This window comes from Emiliania huxleyi (genome assembly GCF_000372725.1).
Source record: "Emiliania huxleyi CCMP1516 chromosome Unknown EMIHUscaffold_213, whole genome shotgun sequence".
Taxonomy (NCBI): Eukaryota; Haptophyta; order Isochrysidales; family Noelaerhabdaceae; genus Emiliania; species Emiliania huxleyi.
In genome coordinates this window covers 185,802-206,967 of record NW_005200478.1, presented here as the reverse complement: position 1 = coordinate 206,967, position 21,166 = coordinate 185,802, and the positions used below count along the sequence as shown (strand labels likewise).

General features: G+C 67.6%; 5 protein-coding genes across 5 annotated transcripts; 3 read left to right on the top strand and 2 right to left on the bottom strand.

Annotated features, from left to right (window-relative positions):
* Nucleotides 1-2,433: 2,433 nt before the first annotated feature.
* On the top strand, nt 2,434-5,993 carry EMIHUDRAFT_235123 (hypothetical protein; the record flags this gene model as incomplete). The annotated part of the gene is made up of 8 exons (XM_005780544.1): nt 2,434-3,129; nt 3,207-3,335; nt 3,962-4,003; nt 4,241-4,529; nt 4,653-5,181; nt 5,327-5,443; nt 5,524-5,668; nt 5,919-5,993. 8 exons carry the CDS (start codon nt 2,434-2,436, stop codon nt 5,991-5,993), a joined length of 2,022 nt encoding a protein of 673 aa, XP_005780601.1.
* A 3,178-nt stretch (nt 5,994-9,171) lies between these two features.
* On the top strand, nt 9,172-9,822 carry EMIHUDRAFT_73163 (hypothetical protein; the record flags this gene model as incomplete). Its single annotated transcript, XM_005780543.1, has 1 exon — nt 9,172-9,822. The coding sequence occupies one exon, from the start codon at nt 9,172-9,174 to the stop codon at nt 9,820-9,822; it is 651 nt and encodes a 216-aa protein (XP_005780600.1).
* Nucleotides 9,823-10,441: 619 nt separating this feature from the next.
* EMIHUDRAFT_49277 (hypothetical protein) lies at nt 10,442-10,684 on the bottom strand (the record flags this gene model as incomplete). Its single annotated transcript, XM_005780542.1, has 1 exon — nt 10,442-10,684. A coding segment is annotated over one exon (243 nt), but the record flags the coding sequence as incomplete, so codon positions are not given.
* Nucleotides 10,685-11,600: 916 nt separating this feature from the next.
* EMIHUDRAFT_235119 (hypothetical protein) lies at nt 11,601-14,671 on the bottom strand (the record flags this gene model as incomplete). Its single annotated transcript, XM_005780541.1, has 9 exons — nt 11,601-11,861; nt 11,934-12,042; nt 12,244-12,395; nt 12,564-12,872; nt 12,946-13,017; nt 13,259-13,302; nt 13,450-13,753; nt 13,823-14,419; nt 14,582-14,671. The coding sequence occupies 9 exons, from the start codon at nt 14,669-14,671 to the stop codon at nt 11,601-11,603; spliced, it is 1,938 nt and encodes a 645-aa protein (XP_005780598.1).
* Nucleotides 14,672-19,983: 5,312 nt separating this feature from the next.
* EMIHUDRAFT_443029 (hypothetical protein) lies at nt 19,984-21,150 on the top strand (the record flags this gene model as incomplete). The annotated part of the gene is made up of 3 exons (XM_005780540.1): nt 19,984-20,319; nt 20,432-20,470; nt 20,617-21,150. 3 exons carry the CDS (start codon nt 19,987-19,989, stop codon nt 20,791-20,793), a joined length of 549 nt encoding a protein of 182 aa, XP_005780597.1. The 3' UTR covers nt 20,794-21,150.
* Nucleotides 21,151-21,166: the final 16 nt, after the last annotated feature.

Sequence of the window (21,166 nt, the reverse complement as noted above, 5' to 3'; positions counted from 1 at the left end):
ATCGCCACACGGGCTCTCAGCGGAGCTGGGAAGAGGACCGCCGCAAGCGGCGTGGCGTGGAGCGGTTGTGCATCCCTCCGGGGGCCCCTCTGCGCCGGGGAGGCGTTGTTGGAGGCTAGGACGCAAGCGTCCGTCGCCCTTTTCAAACTCGGGGCCCACTCCGCTACGCTCCGACCCGAATTTGGAGGGCCTAAAAGTTTAAGGTGTTGCTGCGCAAAAGGGGTCGGACACCGGGCGCAGCTCATGCTAAGAGCTAGAAGAGGAGATAGAGAGAACAACCACCCTGTCCCGTTATTGCGTACACCAACACCACAAAACGCTCTCTCTCTCTCCTGTCCTCACTCAGGGGGGTCACAACTACCAAGTCCCTCGACTAGCTGCCACAGGGCGCAGCTGCCACAGGGCGCAGCTGGAGACGCTCCCCCTCAATCGGCATCCACCCCCACCCGCTCCAGCCCCACTTCTGCTGCCGAGAGAGCTGAATCGAAGCAAGCGAGCCATTGCATCTTGGCGTGCTCCTGGAGCGCGGCTTTCTGCTTGGCGGCCACGAGCACGGCGGAGTCGGCGTCGTAGCGCGCATCGTTCCCGCTCATCGCCCATTCCTCCCACGTGACGTGTGTCGGCCGCGATTCGATGTCGCCACCTTCATCGCCAACGAGGACTCCCTCGACTGCAGGGGGGCTCCGGCGCGGGGAGGGACTCCGCCTGCTGCGCTGGCCGACTGCGCCCTCCTCCTCCATGGGATCGATCCGATTCCGCAGCGGCGGTGCTGCGCGGGAGGCGGCCGCGCGCCACGGGCACGTCAGCGGCTTCCCCTCAAGTTGCGCGAAAGCACGGATTTGGCGGACGTTCTGCTTTCAACTTTACGGATGTCTTGGCACCAGCTGAAGGCTTGCACGGCGCAGATCACGCAGTTTGTGCACGGTATTCGGATTTTGCTATTTGTTCGTGTGGGGGTATATTGCAGATTTGTCAATGGTACCGCGTCTGCGACGCGGGCGCCTTGCGTGCAGAGCCCTTAGCCACCCTTTATCTTGCGCGGTCAAAGCAAAACACGGGCGCGGACTGGCGCGGACTGGCACACACACCGGCTCACGTGCGAAAAGAATTCGCGGTTGCCCCTAACCTAACCCCCCCCCACCACCACCACACACACACACACACACACACACACCACACACACACACACACACACACACACAGAGAGAGAGAGAGAGAGAGAGAGAGGGGGCGGGGGTAGTACACACCTGATACACACTCGTCCGCAGAACGAATTGGCTGGCATCGAGGCTGTGGCAACACTCCCCCAGTGCACGGCCTGGCGAGCTAGCTGGCGAGGTACTTCCAGCCTGCACACATGCCTGCTGGTGTGCTGTGGGAGCAGTTGACGCAGTCTCGCCGAGGCTCGCCCCAGCATCTCGGGTTGACTCCGTGCGAGCGACGCCGGGTCCCGGCGGTAACGCGATGCCAGCTGCGCGATGCGCGGCTCGCTCGTTAATTGATCCACCTCTGATAGCTCTATTCTAGGACGAAAAGACCGAAAATGAAAACGTCTCGGGCGCCCCCTGACGAGACTCGACACTCGTGAGGACCGACGGAGAGAGAGAGAGTGTGAAGTGAGGGACACGGTGGTTCGGACGGACTCGGCCAGACAAAAACCCGGAGAGGCCTAGGGAGAGGCATGGTGACCACGGCGTGGAGTAGGAATTCCATGTTGTGAGGTTACAAGGTGGGTAGAGCGGGAGATTCGCGCGAGCTACGCGAATTCCTAGGAGAAAAGGGAGAGTGCGGACTTGCGGTGTGTTCTCTAGGCTTTGTTTGATCGTTCGTGAGAGAGAGAGAGATTTGTGTTGTTCGTGTGTGGGGAACTAGTTTGTCTCCGATTCACACATCCAAGCATCACAAGTAAGGATACATTGGCACGCTACAAGGGTCCGTCCGTCGCATACGCGATACGGCGTCTCGTGCGTCCACACTGGGAGCTACACACGGCACGGGATTCGGGAATTCCATAAAGAGAGGTTACAGGTGGGTTAAGATCCGTTAGCGGGGGATCGGAGGGAGCTGCGCCTGCGGGACGTTACGACGTCTTCGAGGCGTGCGGACGGTTTCAGCTCTCTCTGCACCACATGAGCGAGGCCGTCGACGCTGCCATGATCGTGGCTGGCTGACGCCGGCGCGCCGCCGGGCGAGGACCCGCTGGCGGACCGCCGCGAGGACCCGGAGGCGGTGGGAGACGATCGAGGGGTCCCGTACCATGCGGAATCCATTCTATCCGGTGCTCGAGTCGCGATTTTCTTCTTCGCCGTCGGGCCGGAGACCGATACGGTCGGTTGCGCGCCGCCAGTCGGCGAGCTCCTCTTTGCGCAGCGCCGCAGGCGCCCGGCTCGGGCCTCCCGGCGCGCGAGCAACAGTCATCACCGCGGTCGCCGCATGCCCACGCTGTTTGCGCAGTTCTACGCGGCGGCGCACACGGACCTGCTCGTGTGGGGCAGCCTCAGCTGCTGCTGCTCCATTTTGCTGCTGGTGACCTACTACATCCTCCCCGACGTGCGGCGAACGCCTGGCTGGCAGTTTTTGTACTCGTCGCTGTACGACCTCTACGCGTCGGCGGGATTCGTCGCGATTGCGCTGCTCGGATCGCCGTCGGCGAGCGACGCGGCGATCCACCTCCCGCTGCCGCCGGGGCTGCTGCCGGCGGGCGTCGCGGAGGACGACCCGGACGTTGTCGAGCACGCCATCTGCGCTGCCTACCTCCCGCTCTTCGTATCGTTCCTGGCGGCCGACATGGGCGCCAACTGCTGGCGGCTGCTCATGTACGTCGACCTGATCGTGGTGTACCACAACCCCTTCCGCACCACCACCGGCCGGCCGCTCTACCACATTGCCGTGCTGCTGGCTGCGGCGCTGTGGGCGCTCGCCCTCTCCGACACGAGCGTGCTCTGCACCTCTAGCGACGGCTCCGGCTCGCTCAACCTGCAGACCCTCACGGTGAGCCTCGTGTACGCGCCCTTCTGCCTCTTCGTCTTCGGGGGCGGGACCCTCTACTCCGTCGTCGCGTGGCTCCTCTCGCACGACAAGGCGCCTGCACAGCCGCCTCGTATCCGCCCTTGCGGGCGGCGGTGGGCGGTGTCGGACCCACTCCTCGCGCCGCTTCCGCGCAGGAGAGCCTCCCGATCTAACCCTACCCCTAACCCGGACCCTAGGAGAGCCGCCCGATCTCGCTGCTCGCGCGGCAGCGAGTGATGGAGCACTGCCTGCTCTACCTGCTGCTGTACGGCGCGCTGCTCGGCGCGCTGACCGCCTCGTACGCCAACTTCCGCCTCTTCACCGAGGTCGGGCGCGGAGTCTTCATCCGCCTCGTCGCCGCCCTGACTGCCGGCCGGCCCGTCTTCGCCTTCCTCGGTGCGCTGCGTCTCGGCCACATCTCGGCGACATCTCGGCCACACCTCGGCCACACCTCGTCTCCGTCTCAGCTCCGTCTCGGCCGCGTGTCGGCTGGCACGGCCCTCACGGCTCAAACGAGCGCCGCACACCCGCCGCCTCTCACGCCCCCCGCCCCCGTCCCCGCGCCGCCAAGCTAGCTGCTCATCAACCGCGTCCCTTTCCTAGACCTTTCCTAGACCTTTCCTGGAACGTTCCTGTAGGCTGGCTGCTCATCAACCGCGTCCCGCAGCGGTGCGGCGCTAAGGGCCGCTCTCGCGCGCCCTCCTCGCGCGCGATGGCACGCCTCTCGCTCGCCGAGCCTAACCCTAACCCTAACCCTAACCCTAACCCTAACCCTAACCCTAGGCACGCCTCTCGCTCGCCGAGCCGCTCGTGGCCGGCGGCGGCGAGGGCGGCAAGGAGGCGGCGGGATGGGGCGCGGCGAAGGCGCACGTGGCGGAGGCGAAGGAGGCGCCGCCCTCCACGACACGTCCCACGACACGTCCGCGACGCGTCCGCGGCCATGTGTTGGTAGGCGGGCTTCAAGGAGGAGCTCCGCTATGAGCTCGTCCTCGACGTCACAAAGGCGATCTGCTGCCAACCTCGCCCAACCGCACCCAACCTCGCCCAACCTCGCCCAACCTCGCCCAACCTCGCCCAACCTCGCCCAACCTCGGCCAACCTCGCCCAACCTCGCCCAACCTCGCCCAACCTCGTCCTCGGCGTGACCAAGGCGATCTCCGAGCTGGCCGAGCGCGAGACGCGGCAAAGCTCGCAGCCCGAAGCCCCGCCCGCGCAAGCCTCGCCGACGCAGGCTTCTGACGGCAGTGCCCAAGCCGGGGGTGGGCCCGTCTCGCCCGAGCGAGCGGCGGAGGTGCCGCTGTCTCACGCGGCGCTGCAGCAGACGCCGCGCCGCACCCTCGCCTTCTCGCACAGCCTCAACCCTCGCGTGCAGCACTACGCCATCGCGCACTTCCGCGCCATCCGCGCCGCCTTCGGCATCAGCCCGAAGGCGTTCGCCGCCGCCTTCGCGAGCTTGCTGCCCGAGCTGCAGCACCCGTCGCGCCGCTCCTACCGGCTGCTCGGCGAGTCCGTCTCGGAGGGTGGCCTCGCGCCCCCTCGCCCCTCGCGCCTTCTCGCCATCTCGCCCGTTGCATCGCGCCCCTCGCCCCTCGCCCCCCCGCCTCGCCGAGCCAAGGCTCGCCCCCCCGCCTCCGCACGCGCAGGCGCCTCGGGCTCCTTCTTCTACTGGGTCAAGCACACCGACGGGCGCGACACGGGCTACATCGTCAAGCAGGTGACGCGGCGCGAGAAGGACGCGCTCATGCACATCCTACCGGCGTACAAGCAACACGTGCAGGCGCGCGGCGGCGCCTCGCTGCTGCGCTACCTCTCCTGCCACTCGATGCGGCTGCGCTGGCCGTGGGCGGGCAAGGTCTATTTCGTGGTGATGCGCAACTTCTTCCCCGCAAAGCCGCAGCTCTCATTCGACCTCAAGGGGGCCACCGCCAACCGGCGCGCCCTCAAGGCGTGGCAGCTGCACCAGACCAACACCGTCTCCAACATCTACAACACGCTGCGCGACTGGGAGTGGATGGACATCGGCATGGCTACGGACCTCGAGCCCGCAGACCGCGACGAGCTCTGGTCGATCATCTCGGCAGACACGGCGCTGCTCCGCCGGCTCAGCCTGCTCGACTACTCCCTCCTCCTCGGCATCTACCGCCCGCCACCGACGATGCTCCCGCAGCAAAAGTGCGAGCCGCGCCGCCGCCGCCACCCCCCCCCCCCCCCCAGCCGCCGCCCCTCCCCGTCCCCCTCCGCCGCTGCCGCCCTCACGCTGAGCCGAGGCGCCCCGCCCCCGCAGGCACGCGCAGCTCGCGGAGCTCGTTCGCCAGAGCGGCGGCACCGCCTTCATCTCGCGCGACCGGCAGAAGGTCTACTTCTTCGGCATCATCGACGTGCTCGAGCACTTCTCCTTGCGCTGGCGGCTGCAGCGCATCGTGCTCCGCGCGTTGTACTGCCTCGCGATGCGGCGCGGCTGCGGTGGGGCCGCAAGCCTTTCTCCTCCCTCTCACCCAGCCTCGTGCGCCGCAGGCATGCCGACTCGGACGGCATCTCGGCGATGCCGCCGCCGCTCTACGCGGACCGCTTCCAGACTTTCGTCGCGAATGAGGTGCTCCACTTGCGCGACCCGCCGCAGATGGCGCCCGTCGACGAGGAGTGGCGCGAGGGCGGCTGGGTGGCGCTGCTCAAGCGGCTGACGGGCGCTTACGGCGCCGCGGGCCGCGGGCCGCGGGGCTCGGGGCTCAAGCGGTGGAACCGCTTGTGGGAGCGGCGGCGGCGCGGGCTGGTGAAGCAGCGCATCGACGCGGAGCACGACGATTACGTCGCTCGGATTCGCGAACTCGAGGAGCGTCGCGCAGCGCCGCTTGCGTGAGTGGCGTTCTCACCTCCTCTCTCGTCACACTTTGCGGCCCGGCTGTGAATAGGAGCACATCCAGATCCTCGAGGGCGAGCTTGGGGGCGCGAGACGGCGCGAGGGCGGCTTGCCCGACGCCGTGTAGCGGCGACCGAGTCGGCTCGGGGAGAGAGCGAGACATGGAGCGAGAGAGAGCAGAGGGCGCGCGGATCTCCAGACGCAAAAAAACACGGATAACACGCGTGGGTGTTTTGCGTGTATTGTGACAGAAATAACAATTGTGTTTGCGTTGTAGAGCGGTGAGAGGTGGAGCTCGGTGACGGTGCAGGTGTGGCAGGGCGCCACTCGGCACTCGACTGCGCTAGCACACTTTCTGACGCCCCTCCCCGAAGGCAAGCATTAGCCACACGAAACCCACCTTTCTTCTAAAGCCTTCGTTCCGCGATGGCAGCAAGACTGGTCAGTCGCCTTCGGGCACCGAACCACACGAACCACGCACTCGCACACGCCGAGCCGCGCGCGCGGCCGGCGCCCCTCATGCCCTTCTCCACGCACACCGCGTGAAAACTGCGCGTACGTCCCCGCGCGCACGCAAACACACGCGCATCGCCCAGAAGCCTGTGTCATGGGCGCAAGCCCTGTGCTGGCGCCCCATGGCCGTCCCGCGCCGCCCGCACCAGCTGCGCGCCCCTCGCACTACCAGAGCCAGCCGCTCGTCCACTCACGCCGCGACGCGCGCACCGCAGCACACCTCACCAGCACTACCTCGCCTTTTTGCGCCCTGTGCAGGCTCTGCACACTGCTTCTGGCATCTCACAAGCGGCAGTACCAGGACGCGCCGCGAGTACGACGCAGGTCCTGCACCGCGCAAGCCGCGCACGCACGCCCGCACGCGCGCGCGCGCGCGCGCCCGCTCATCCGTTCCGGTCTACAGCACAGACTGCCAGCCTGCCTGCACACTCACCACACGCACTGCGCTCGACGATGCTGCCCGCACCCCGCAACAACAGCCTGCCCCTCGCCTCACCACGCCGTCTCGCGCTCACACCGCCAGCAGCCCAATCAGAGACACTGCAGCGCGCGCCTCTGCACGCCTGCAGTCTCTCTGAGACCTTCTCAATCCATCCCGCCGCCGCGCCTTCCCGGGCACACACCGCAGCAGTGAACATGTGAGTCGAAGTATTGGATATCGACCGAGCCCGCGCCTGTCGCACACAGTTCCGTTTCTTTTTACTGCCATAAGCAAAAAAAGAAAAACATCATGACGAGACACAAAATTTCTTTCCTACTTGGAGAAAACGAATGAAGGCGTAGTGTGTGTAGCACCGCTGCCAATGACTGCCTGGACGTCACACTGACAGCGAGAGGGAACTCACCAGTCCGATAAGGATCAACTGGAAAGCTAATACACTCACACACGCCCGCGCGGCTGCTCACGCACTGCCCACTGCGCGACCCCCCGCGCCCTGAGAAAACAGCAGCCTTACAACACAAGAGAGCTTCCGCACGGCGAAAATTTCTTTCCTGTTAAACCGCTATGTGCATAGTGCAACAATACGCTAAGCTCGTGCGCATGTACTGCGAGATAGCTAGCCCATAAAATCTTGTCAAAACAAAACACTCCTTTGGAGAAAACGAATCCAGGCATAGTGTGTGTAGCACCGCCGCCAATGACTGCCGGGGCGTCACACTGACAGCGAGAAGGAACTCACCAGTCCGATAAGGATCAACTGGAAAGCTGAACCCTGGGCTTAGACAGAACGGGCGTGGCAGGCTCCAGGGGAGGCCACGCTCTACCCGGGGCGCTAAGGAGGGAAATCGAAACTGTTGGGCGTCCATCGACAAACAACTCACGAGGACACACCGCCAATCCCCCCTCCCCGAGGACCGAACCTTGGCACGTAGCGCACGGGTCATCTCGGAGAGAGAAAGGGGAGGGAAGAGGGGGGGGATAAGGGAGCCGAGATGCGCGGGAGTACCCTGGGAGTGAGAGCTCTCATTCGTGGTCGCTAGAGACCAGGGGAAGCCATTATGGGGAACGGACACCAAGGCACTAACTTCATCACTCATTCACCCCGCGCGATCTAGCAAACCCTGGTCGATGGGTCTTAGGATCGGCGGCCAGCTTCCCACCTAGGGCAGGAAACCCCCGGCGACGCAAGTGTGGCCTACGGTAGCCACAGCTAGTACGCGATACAGGGGCTGGGGGGAGTGGGGCGCCCGCGCCAAGGGGGAGAGAATGGAGGGGGGAGAATATGCGTGCTCGTTTTTCTTCTAAAGCAATTTTTTTAGCCACACGAAACTGAGAGTGAGACCCCTCCCCTCCCCATCGGATGATATGTAGCGAGGTTCGACGTTCGCCGCGGACCGCGCTACATACCGGGACGGCGCTCTACTCAGGCGCGATATATCGGAGGGGCCACTCTCCTGACGGAGCGGTGAGATGACAGGTGTGCTCTTTGGCTCGCTGCCTCGAGGGAGGAGGGCAGGGGAAGCCGTCGAGCGCGGAGCGGGCGCCACACACACTGCGCTAGCACACGTTCTAAGGCCCCTCGCTCCCCGCGAAAGGCAAGCGTAGCAAAACACACGAAACTGAGACCCCTCCCACCGCCCCGATCCCCCCACCCCCTTGCTCCCCTCCCGCCCTCGGGAGGGCCGGACAGAGGCGCCCGTGGGGACCCCGCAATGCCCTTCCCCCCGCGGAGGGCCGGACCGAGGGCCCCCGCTCTTTCCTTCGCATACTCGAGTTGTAGCGGCCACTCTCCGGATCGCATGTCGAGCGACCCGGGAGATGCCCCGCGCGCCTGACCCAGGCGGGGGAAACGAATCTGCGAGGCGTGGCCGCCTTGTGCGACCCGATGGGGAGGAGTGGGGCGGACTATACGGGGATCGGCTTCTTGCACAGCCCTTGCTCGCAGCGAGCCCCATCCAACCCACCCTTGCGCTAGGTCTCGTGTTTGTCGCATTGGTGGAAGGGGCAAGTCGGCCAAGTCCGTGCACTGACGGTCGGCCGTCAGAAAACACGTGGACCGCGTCACACCAATCCTCGCTACCCAACGCGGCCAAGGATATAGAACGTCGAGAGTCTGTGAATGGACAGCCGGGGCGGCGTCTTCACAGGCCTTGTTATGAGAAGAAAATACGTGCGATGGCGCTATGCGCTGGTCTGTGAGAGGTTGAGGTGCGAGCCCTGGAGGCCCTGGGGATGGGGGGAGACTACCCGCGGGCCTAGAAGGCCCGCGCGCAGGGAGAAAAACACGACCCGGACCCACGGCGTCTTCACGCGCTCGTTCCTCTCCTCTCCGGTTAGCTTGTGGGACGGCATGGACACGTCATTACGTTGCGTCATGGACGCGCAAGAGCGGCTCGACGCCGTCAACGACACCTTCGCAAAGCGGGCCGCCGACCTCGAGCGCGAGGGCCGGCAGCAGCGGGCGCCGCTCCTGCGAGAGCGCGGCGTCGCGGCCAAACGCATCCCGGGCTTTTGGATGTGTGCGTTGCAGGGCCACCCGCTGCTCGAGCAGTACATCAGCGCGCGTGACGCCAGCATCTTGGAGCACCTTACTGCGCTCGAGGTTAGCGCGCTCAGCGACACCGACGCGGGATTTACGATCACGCTCTCCTTCTCGGCGAACCGCTTCTTCACGAACCCGATTCTCGAAAAGACGCTGCGGTATGCAGGGGACGCGGCGCTCTCGATGGAGGCGACTCCAATCGCATGGACCGCCGCCTCGAGTGGTGGTGGCGAGGAAGAGGCGCCGCATGGCGAGGCAGCCACGTTCCTGACTGCGTTTGCTTGGACGAACGGGGACACAAAGTGCCTGCTGTCTGGGACGGGGCAGGCCGAGAGTGCAGGCCTCGCAGAAGCCGAGGCGTTCTGCGAGGCCATCAAGGAAGACGTCTACGCACACCCGCTTCGCTTCTTCGAGCGCTTCTCCTGCTCGGAAGGCGCCGGAGACCCCACGGCTGCGTGAGCGCGCGTTGCAGGGTCCCGTGGTAGGAGTCTTTGTGGCCAAAATGTACGGGCATCGACCAGCTGCAACTGGAGTCTCTCGGGACGGGCATCTCACTGCCCCCCGCAAGATCGGGCGACGTCGTGGAACTGTGTGCCGGCGCGGGGGGGCGGACGGCGGACGCGCGCCGTGGCGTGGGTGCCAGGTGTTCTTGTCATCTTACGGTGACTGTTTTGACGACTCGGGGTCTCGCCTGCAACCCGCTCTGAGGGAGGCTGCGGTGTGCGCGTTCCCGCGCTCGCGCTGGGGCGGAGACGCTGTCGAGCACGATTTCTCTGTGAAGAGTGTGACCAATGACGACGAGAGCCCCCTTCTGCGCGGCGCGGGCGTTTGCAGAGGAGCCTGCGTGAGCCCCTCAGTCGCTCTGCGGAGACGAGCGACGATTTCGTCGTCGTCGCCGGAGTGACGAGAAAACCCCCCTGGGCGTGTGGAGTCCGGCGTTGCACGGACGAAGATCACCAGCCGTTTACATGAGTGAAAAGGGACCCTCATAAACTGTGTCATGTTATTTACACACCATCACCAACAATGGTCGACAGCGTCTCACCCTCTAGCGCGTCCACTGCGCCGGATTCACCTTGGGCATGAGCTTGACGGTGGCATCGCCGTAGAGGTTTGTGATGCAGGCGAGCTTGTACGTGGGCGGGTTCTCGCGCAGCGTCGACGCCTCGTCGAGCGATCGCCGCGTGCAGCTCTCGACCCCTTCGGGGACGTCGACGATGCAGGTGCCGCAGAGCTGCTTGCCGTTGCAGTTGGTCCACCGCGTGAGCGACTGGTAGACGTTGATCTTGCGCTTGACGAGCTCATCGCGCAGGTTGCAGCCGTACGGCAAGCTCAGCACCTCGTCCGGCTGTCCCGGTCGCTGCAGCGTGAGCGTGACGGTGGCTGGCCCGCGCGCGACATCACAGAGCGCCTGCAGCGACTCCCTCGAGCCGCGGAAGAAGACCATCGAGACCTGCGAGCCCTCCGCCGCGGCGATGGCGGACATTGCCTCGGCCACAGGCCGCCCCACGACCGACTCGCCCGAGACAGTCAGCAGCTGGTCGCCGACGCGGAGCTCTCCGAGGCGCTCGGCGGCGCCCCCAGGCGTGAGGCTCAGCACGTAGGGCCAGCAGAGCGACAGGTCGCAGCCAAAGTCGATGCCGGTCACCTTGTCCAGCGTCACGCTCACCACGCGCGGGTCCATGGCGGAGAGCTGCAGCGTCGAGTCGCCGCTCGTTGCAGCGCATCGGCCGCCGGCCGAGCGGCGCGGAAGGCTGACGATCGCACTCGCAGGGCCGGCGGCGGCGGGTGGCGCGAGTGCGAGGCTGCGGGTCGACAGCAGGCTCAGGACAAACCACCGAGCGGCGCGAAACTGAGAGCCGGCGCTCATCGTTGCGAGGAAGAATTCTCCACCCACAGCCTCTCTCACAGCACACTGGCACGACAAGGGCGCGGACTGGCGCGGACTGGCACACACACCGGCTCACCACCGGAGCCGCCTAAGCGACTCGAGGAAGAAGAAAAATCTGCCTGGCTCCAAGTGGACTCGATCTGTCCTTCTCCCTTCTTCCCTCGTTCGTGTTTGCACCGGCATTTTTTGTTTTTGTTGTTCCAAAGTGTTTCAAGAGGGTGTTTTGCGTGAACCGCCCGATTACCTGGCAACCCCAGGCCCTGCAGCCTGCACGTCTCGCGCGCGCGTGAACCCCCGAAAAGGTGCGCATACCACCCTCGAAACGTACTACATTTTAGGTGACCCGTCAGTCCCAGTCCACCGCCTCTCCGGACGCTGCGGTCTCGATGCCTCCAAACCCGGGGTCGGGCCGCGCCCTGCTGCCCCGCCGGCGCAGCCGGCTGCTCGAGCCCTGGCGGACGAAGCCGCCGCCGCCGCCGTACGCCTTCGCGATCCGCGACTGCGCCCGGCACTGCGTGACAATGACGTAGCACCAGTTGAGCGTGAGCAGCACCGTCAGCCCGGTCATCACGTACGGCCAGATGCGCAGCGAGACCGAGAGGACCTTCTGCGAGGTCCAGCCGCCCGAGAGGTCGACCGGCTCCTGCGCCGGCGGCGGCGCGGGCGGGCCGACGTACACAAAGGCCGCGGTGAGCTCGTCGTACCGCCCGCCGCTGCGCGAGACGCGCACGTTGCACGAGGTGTCTCCGAGCACCTCGGCGCCGTCCGAGTCGACGAGCGCGCCCAGCCTAGCCCGCAAGCCGCCGCCAACGTCGCTCACGTTGAGCGGGCGCACCCCCGACGCCTCGACGCCGCAGAGGACCACGCGCGAGTCGGCCGCGCCCAAGTCGGCGCCGCGGATGGTGACGACGGTCCCGCCGCCGGCCGGCCCCGACGCGGGCTCGACGGAGCGGAGGTCGGGCCAGCCTAGCTCGGCCGCGCTCGCGCACAACTCCGCGGCGGGCGGGCACTCGAGCTCGCCCGCGTAGCCGGGCAGCGAGATGCGGCTCGGCGTCGGCTGCTCGGCGCAGTCGAACCACGTGTTGCCGACCCGCATCTGCAGCCGCGTGGGCGAGAGGCAGCGGTGCTCGTAGCAGCCAAACTCGCGCCCGGCGCCGCAGTCCGAGTGCGACAAGTTGCACAGCGTGGTCGCGGCGCAGCGGCACCCCTCGCAGCGCGCCTCGCCGCGCTGTGCCGCCTTGAGCCTCGCCATGTCCGCCCCCTCCTCGCCGCCCTCGCCGCAGCCGTAGTTTGAGAAGGCCTCCCACACCGGGCAATAGTCCTCGGAGCGCTGCCCGCCCACGCGCGCGTCGGCAAAGTACTGGAACTGTCGCGGCAGATCCGCCGAGTAGACCATGCGCGAGCAGCGGCCGACGGCGCGCCGCCCGACCGTGCAGCCGCGCGCGTGGCTGTAGTCGGTGCAGAAGTAGCCCAAGTCGCCCCGCCACGCGTCTCCGTCGCACGCGCCCATCACAAAGCCGCAGCCGCGCCCCGCTCCCCAGAGCAGCGGCTTGCGAGGCCGCGTCCCCTCCCCGCCCGGCAGGCCGCACCAGGAGGGGTCGAAGAAGCACTCGGGCGCCTAGTGATAACTCATTAAGTGATTCGCAAAGGAACCAGTACTGCCTCTTGTTAAAGCACTCGCGCGCCGCGACGCCGTAGTTTGGCCGAAACCAGCCCGAGTCCTCAAATAGGGCGAGCGTGATGTTGGAGATGGGCGAGGTGGCCTGCGGCGGGGAGAAGGAGGTGGGGCACCGTCCGCAGCCGAGGCGGGGCGGCCCGAGAGGAGAAGAGGCAGAGGGGCGGCGGAGAGGACGGAGGCCAGGAGGGGCGGTGCAGCTCTGCTGCGCAGGAGGCGGTTCGGTTTAGGGGTAGGGTGGTTTAGGGGTAGGGGTCGGGTTCGGGCTCGGGCTTGGGTTTGGGTCCGGCTTCGGGTCAGCTCGCCGTGTTGACGGTGCCCGACATGACCTCGTTGTAGAGCACGCGCTTCTCCCAGTGGCTCGAGGCCGTGCCTACCGCAAAACGCAAGCCGCACTCCTCAGGCCGCCCCCTCCGCCCGCCCTGCCGCTCCGCCGGCGCCGCGCCCTCGCCGCCCGAGTCCTCGAGAGAGATGTACCTGCGAGGCCGTGTCCAGAACATGTCTCACTCGCCTCGCGGACATGCCGCGCCAGAGTCGGGGGAGGCGCACTCGATGCAGTCGCTCTCTCCGGCGTCTCCGCAGCGGCAGTCGAAGTGGTGCCGCGCCTTTGCGAGCACGACCGGCGTGCGCACGCCCCGCACCTCGTATGCCGCTCCGTTGTGCTCCCGGCGGAAGGTTCCGACCGGCTCGACGCCGGGGACGCCTCCCGCCGCGGGGCAGTCCCTCGGCCGCCAGTCGTACCTCTGGTGCCGGTTGAAGAGGGGCGTGCGCGGGCAGGGCCACTCGGCGAGCTTGTCCGCGGTGAAGCCGAGCACGTGGAAGACCTACAGGGAGGGCCCAGGACGTGTCCAGGAAGGGCCCACGAAGAGGGGATTGCCGACCTCGTGCAAGACCTCGTGCAGCAGCAGCTTCATCAGCCGGTCGACGGCCGCCGGCGATCCCCACTCCTCCTCCGCCATCCCCGTGAGCACGCTCGGCCGGATGTTGACGTGGCCGAGGATGGGCCGGCGCGGCGAGTACGGCACGCCTGTGGGGCACGTCCCCGCGTCAATGGACACGTCCAGGAGAGGTCGGGGGCTCGACGAGCGGTGGACGCCGCTCTCGGTGGCGATCGAGGGCGTCCCCTCGTCGGTCTGGCAGTAGCCGGCGAAGGCGAGCGTCGCCGAGCCGGGCGCCATCGGCCGCACCGTCACCAGCACGATCAGGTCGGCGTCCCGCTTGCCGGGCGAGCCCAGGTCCGACGGGATCCGAACCGGCCCGCCGAAGCCACACTCGCGGCTCGCGTCGACGACGAGGCGCTCGGGGCGCGGGATGTGGTCGCGAAAGTCGAAGGCGGCGCCGAACCAGCCGGCCACCGCCGGCAGCAGCTCCTGCGTCAGGCGCGCCGTGTGGCTCTCCCGCAACACGTCATTCCCGCGGCACGTGTAGTCGCAGTCGTCGGCGGAGCTCGGCCCGCACGGTGAGCCGTGAGAGTCGCCCACAGCAACCACCTGGCCCGCTGCTCGGCACGAGCGCTCGTCCGATACGAGCGTGTCGGTGTCGAATAGGATGCGGAGCGCCGGCGGGGCAGCCTCCAGCCGCCGCCGCCCGCGCCGCCGCTGTGCCAAAGGCGACTGTGGAACCACGACCGGAGCGGGCGCGCGGGCGCGGACCTTGTCGTGGACACAGTCGTGGTCGTGCGCGGCCGCGCCCGCGAGGGACAGGAGCAGAGGCACGGCGATCGTAGCGCGCGGCCGCGGCATGTCCGAGCCAGCGGGTCCGTGGTGGTGCTCACCTTCTCTCCTCGACGACCAAGCAACCGGCCGAGAGGAGTCGGCGACCAGAAGAAATCGTTTCGTGTAGTCCCTTGGGTTGTGTGTTTTGGGGGACCCTGTCCCCCTCGGATGCTGGTTGTAGCCCCCCGCTACCCAGTCGCAGTCGTGCGACGTAGCGGGGGGCCACGACTACGTTTACGAAAACATAAGTAGTCCCGCGAGGTAGGAGAGAGAGAGAGATTTTTAGCAATCTCCCCCAAACAACTCTAACACTCACACGTCATTTGGGGCCTGGAGCCCTGTTCACGCGCGCGCGAGACGTGCAGGCAGACAGGGTTGCGAGGTAGGTGTGAATTTGGCCGCCCCAGTAGCCCCCTTTTAGGATTTAGCAGAGGCAGACTTTTCGTGGCAAAACTCGTCACAAGCTTTGGCGCCAAAGCAGAATTAACGGGCGTCCCCGCGCCGCCACGCTTCCCTGCACCTGACCACGCTCGAGCTGCGCAGACGGCGCGCTCTGGCAGACAGAGCAGCGGCCGCCCAGGCGGTCGCTGCTCCGCCCCGTCCGAATCCATCCGCCCGCGCGTGCTGCTGCCGCCGCCGCCGCCGCTCCACCCGGTGCCCGGGTGCCCGTGTGTCGTGAGAGATATGATTTGTGTATGTGTATGTGGAGAGAGATTTTCCTTCTTTCTTGTATGTGTATGTCGTCATGTGTGTACTTATTTATTATCACTTGAGCCTCTATCTATGCTTAGGAGACCGGTACTCGGGTTTGGTAGCGGCCCTCTTTCTTTTCTTCTCGGCTCAATGAAGAAAGAAGACGGCGACGCCGTCACGCCTCCAGCGCGCGCTGCTTGCCGATGATGCGAATCAGCCGCGACGGTCTCATCCTCACCGGGGCCAGCGTCGTCGCGGTGGTCGGGCCGTCCGTGTGGCTCGGCGTGCGCGGCGCGGCAAAGCCGAAGCCTCTGGGCGACGACGACTGGCCGCAGCAGATCGACTGGGACGCGCCGCTGACGCCGGCGGATGCCCGGGTCTCCAGGCTATTCTTCGCGGGCTACGCGGCCGTCTCGGCGCTCGCGCTCGCGGGTGGTGTCGCGCTCGGCATGCGCACGTTCGACACGTCTGCCGCGCTCGACGTGCTCGAAAAGTCGGGCGAGAAGCCTCCGACGGCGCAGGCGGAGGCGCTCGCCATGCGCACCGCCGCGCGGGCGCTGGGCTGGGGCACCGCGCTGTCGCTCGGCTCCGCGGCGGCCGCCGTGCTGGGCGCGCGCTACGGGCTCGGCTTCGAGACTCCGTCCGACTTTGGCGCCGCTGCCGACGTCGCCCTCCAGCCCGTGGCGCGGGCGATGCAGGTGCAGGGCGAATGGGTGCACGCAAAGGCGGGCGCGCTCGAGCGGTGGGGCCGCGCGTTTGGACAGTGGATCGGCGCCCCCGCGCACGGGGACGAGGTTGGCCCCGCAAGCGACGTTGGGACGCCCCGCAGTTCCTGAGAGACGGCTCGCGTTTTTTTTGCGCAGTGTTTTTGTGAAACCCTCGCGGCGCAGTGTGTTATGGTGTCCGCGAGGCGTCGACAACTATGCATGTATTGGTATGGGCTTCCGACGTAGCACTGGACCACTCCGACACACTCTTGACTCTACGTAGTACCGAGGCTCGAGGCTCGGGGGAGGGTGCGCGTATCCAGGAATCCTGGTCACGTCGTCACGTGGTCGGGCCGCTGGCCGCCCCGAGCGCAAAGCCGTCGGTGTGGCTGTGCGCGCCCGCCGCGGGGCCGCCGCTCAGCTTGAGCGACTCCGAGTGCAGCTTGATGAGGAACTGGATCTTCGCGACGATCTCCGCCGCCTCGTGCTTGGTCGCCGCCTCGTACCAGTGCTCCTTGCAGCGCGCGGGTTGCTCGAGCGGGTCGCGGATGGCGAGCACAAACGCGCACGGCTCGCCGCCGAGGGCGGCGTCCGCCACGTCGCTGAGCAAGTGCGACGGGTGCTTGATCCCGCCCGGCGCCGCCCAGCCGAGGCCGAGCGTGCCGAGGCCCCACCGGCGCAGCCCGTCCGCCCTGCCCTCGTCGTCGTCGCCGCGCGCGATGTGGTAGAGACGCTGCCGGTCGATGCCTGAAGGTCGGCGCGAGGGCTGAGAGAAGCCCGGCGAAAGGCGGCGGCGGCGGCGGCGGCGGCGCGGGGGGCTGACCGAGCACGCGCTGCTGCCTCTGGCCCCGCCGGCCGACCTTGACCACCTCAAACTCCTTGTACAGGCTCGCCGTCGCGTCCGAAAAGACAAACTCGGACGGGCAGAGCTCCCCGCCCCGCCTGCCCTCCGCGTGCCCCGCCAGAGCCGCCGACGAGCGGCGCCGGCGCGGGAGCGGGTTGTCGGCGTAGACGCGGCGGCGCAGCTCCAGCTCCGCGCGGCCGCCCCTCCGCCGCTCGAGGCCGAGCGAGCCGAGAGTGGCCGCCTCGTCGAGCGGCCTGCCGCCGCCGCCCGCCTTTCGGTCGAGGAGCGTCGCCCCGCGCGCAGGCGACGGGGCGCGGGGCGCGAGGAGGTGGCGGGTCGGGTCGAGCATCACGTGCGGCTTGAGGCACACCTGCCAGGGCTGGGAAGGGTCGGCTGCCAGGGTCGGCTGCCAGGCTGGCAAGGGTCGGCTGCCAGGGTCGGCTGCCAGGCTGGCAAGGGTCGGGCTTGGGCCTGGGGCGCACGGGCGGGCCGTGCCGCGGGCGTGGGGTCGGCTCGGAGGGGCGGCGGGCGTGGGGCTGGCGCGGCGTGGTCACGAGTGTGCTGCTCCGGCGGGAGAGGAGCGAGAGCCTCGCGCCGCGGGGGAGTGGCGAGGTGCAGCCGAGGTACAGCCGAGATCGCACCTCCGCCAGCACCTCGCGCACCGTCCGCCCGGCGTCCGCCTTGACCGAGACGGAGCGGCCCTCGGCGCCGGTGGCGAGGCCGCGCGGCAGCCACACGCGCACCAGCGACGACGAGGCGGGCGAGGGCGGCGAGGGCGGCGACGCCGACGCGCTCGGCGCGGCGGCCGGCCGCAGCGCAAAGACGTCGTGGCCGAAGAGTCCGACCCGCTGCTCGCGGGAGAGGGGAGGGAGGTCGTCGTCGGGCTCGCCGTCGGGCTCGGCCATGAGCAGCTCGTGCGCGTGCGCGCTCGACGCCTCGCCTCCCGGCAGCGCCGCCAGGGCGAGGCTGATCGTCTGGTGGATCGTGCTGTGCTCCGACACGTGGAGCACGAGCGGCGCCGCGTGGCCGGCGGCGTGGATGCGCAGCGTGAGGCCGGCGCCGGCGCCGGCGGGCCCCCTCTCCTTGAGGGCCGCGGTCAGGGCGGAGGCGCGCGGCGCCGCCTCCACCGCGCGCTCCGGGAAGGCGCCGCCCGCGCCGCCCTCCACCGCCGCGGCGTCGGCGGCGGCAAAGGTGACGGTCCGGACCTCGAGCGGCGGCTCCGCCGCAGCCGCGGCCCTCGCCCCCAAGGGACGGCGCAGGTTGAGCCCCCCGCCCTCGGCCTTGCCGAGCTCCTCGATCAGCCGCTCGAACGACGAGCGCCGTTCTCGCTCGTCGTCGTCGTCTGAGAAAGCCGCCGCCTCGCCGAGGCCGGAGGAGGACGAGCCGGCGCCGACGCCGGCGCCGTTCTGCATTGGCGGCCAGGGCGGCGGCCTCGCGCGAAATAAGGGAGACTCGGGAGGGAGGCGGGAGAGGCGGGGTGCGGTCAGGTCGGAGGGAAAGTCGGGCGCTGGTCGCAGGTCGCCCAAAAATGACCGCAGTGCACCAGTGCTGTTGGCACCAGGTTGGCAAACTCGTTTTATTTATTTTCGCGCTGCTCGCTTTCAAAGGGCCCGCTCGCCTCTCATCACCTCTCTCGCCCTGGATCGAAAGAAAACGCCTGCCGAATCTCTCCTTTCCCCCGCGCACCAAAGAAAGAAAGAGAAGACTGAGGGCCTAACAGGAGAATCGTGCTTTTTGGGTTGGGTTGGGTTGTGGGCCTGGGTTGGGTTGTTCCGCGTAAGGTTGGGTCGTCGGCGCGAAGGGTGAGGCTCGACCGCCGCCGCTCACGCCAGCGGACGGCCACCATCGGTGTTTTTGGCTTCGCCACCGTCCAAGGCGTGCGCAATGCGCTCGCCGGCATCGAGCGAGCACGTCTGTCCGACGAGTGGCTTGCTGTGTGGACGCCTTCTTGTGGCTCTCGCCGAGAGCGTTTTGCGTCCCGGTGGGTGGGAGAATATGTGAGAGGAACGAGTGTCGAGTGTATCGCTTTGACGGATCGACCGTGCTTGCTATCAAGACTGATGTGACGCACACAGTGACACATCAGACGACACATATTCTCCCACCCGCCGGGACGCAAAACGCTCTCGGCGAGAGCCACAAGAAGGCGTCCACACAGCAAGCCGCTCGTCGGACAGGCGTGCTCGCTCGATGCCGGCGAGCGCCATTGCGCACGCTTTGAAAACGGTGGCGAAGCCAAAAACACCGATGGTGGCCGTCCGCTGGCGTGAGCGGCGGCGGTCGAGACCTCACCCTTCGCGCCGACGACCCAACCTCACGCGGAACAACCCAACCCGACCCAACCAACCCAACCCAACACCAAACAACCCCACTGAAAGCACGATTCTCCTGTTGGGCCCTCAGACTACCCAGCAGCCTAGCACGCACGCCGCCACGCCGCCAGAAAGAAAGGAAGAGGCATGCGCTTTCAAAGCTCGCCCTGCCGTCGCTCTCGGAGCGAGAACCCCAAAGGCGCAAAGTGGCTCACGGGTACAACATAACACGGGTGGGATAATCGTGGGATCTCCCCCTACTTGAACAGGGGGTTCCGAAAGAGGAGCGTTTGAGCGCGCAGGCGCAGAGCCGGGGGGCGGCTCGCAAGGACGTGATCGCTTATGTCAGGCTTGATAAAATTCTTTTTCGCCCCGGGGGCATTTCAAAGAGCTCGCGCTGCTCTCTGCTCTCTCCGCTCTCTCGCTCGTCGCTCTCTCGCTCTCGAAATGCTCGCGACGACGCAGCCGCTCTCGGCCGCCTCCCTCCGCGGCGGCGTGGTGCCCGCGGAGGACGCCGCCGCGGCCGCGTGCGACGAGTCCTTCCTCGAGGAGCTCGAGATTGAGTACAACGACAAGGTTGCGCAGATGCGGGCGCTGACGCAGCGGCTCGGCCTCAAGTACGAGTCGGAGGCCCGCATGGAGCTGCTGAAGCTGCCGCTCGCGGTGCGCAGCATGACGGTGGGGGAGTTCTGCGACGAGTGCGGCGGCGACGTCGAGCAGGCCATACAGCACGTCGCCAAGCGCAGCAAGGCGTCGAGCTCGGCCGCCGAGCTGATGCCGCCGCCGATGATGCAGCCGCCGCGCCTGGCCCGCCCCAAGGCGGGCGGCGACGCGGACGCGGGCGCGAGGCGCGCCTCGTCGAGGCGCGCCGCCGCCCCCGCCGCCGGAGCCGCCGCCACCCCGTCCGCAAGCAGGTCGACGCGTGCGCGCACGGCCGCGACTCCGGGCGGCGCGTGCGCCACCCCGTCGGTGGGGGCGGGCTGCTCGACGTCGCGCAGCTCGACGGCGGGCATGATGACGCCGCGGATGCACGAGACCCCCCGCTTCGTCCGCAACGGTGAGGTGATGCTCTCTGCCAACGGCTCGCCGATCAACCTGCTCAACACCGTCAAAGCAAAGGCGAGAGGCACTCGCCGCAGAGCAGCGTCCTACCTCCCCTGCCCAGCCGCTCCCACCCTCCTATTCGGGTGGGCGGCTCACTCCGCCCCGCCACCGCCCCCTCACCGCCCAGGCGGGCAAGCGAGGTCGATCCGCCGCCGTCGTGCTCGAGGCGCGCCCCGCGCCTCCGCCGCGCCTCCGCCGCACCGCCCACCGCCTGCGCGCTTCTCGCGCAGAGCGCCCCGCACCGCCTCCCCATCCCTACGCGCGAGCAGCCTCGCGTCGGCTCGCCGTTTACCCCCAGCCCCGAACCCTCAGCTCGCCGACGGCTCCGAGCTCGACCTGGCCGAGGCGACGACGCGCAAGGACCTGTCGCTCAACGCCGAGGCGCGCGAGGAGGCGGTGGGGCAGCTGCTCGAGCTGCAGGCGCAGATCGAGGCGCACCTCAAGGCGATGAAGTACGGGTGCCCCCTCGACGACTCCAAGGACGAGTGAGCGGCCGACGGGGCGCGCGCCTCGCTGCGAGCGGGGAGGGGCCGGGGAGATGTCTCCTGGCGCCGATGCCGGCATATCGCGACGAGAGGGAGGCTTGGACCAAGTGATTGCGGGGAGCGTAATGTGATGTGGACTGCTGCCCGCGCGCCACGCTCAGTGGACCCGACACGGGGCGCCGGCCACTGTCTTTAACTTTACGTTTTGTCCCGGCGGGGGGGGCGGGCTGCGTCGGCTGCGAGACCCCTCGAGTGACCTGCGTGGAGCGACGAGCATGCACCGCCGGACACCCCCCCTCTCTTGAGTAAAGAGGTGGCGTTCGTGGTCGCGTGGACATGTATCAAAATTGTGCAGCTATAGATCTCTGGGCACGGCC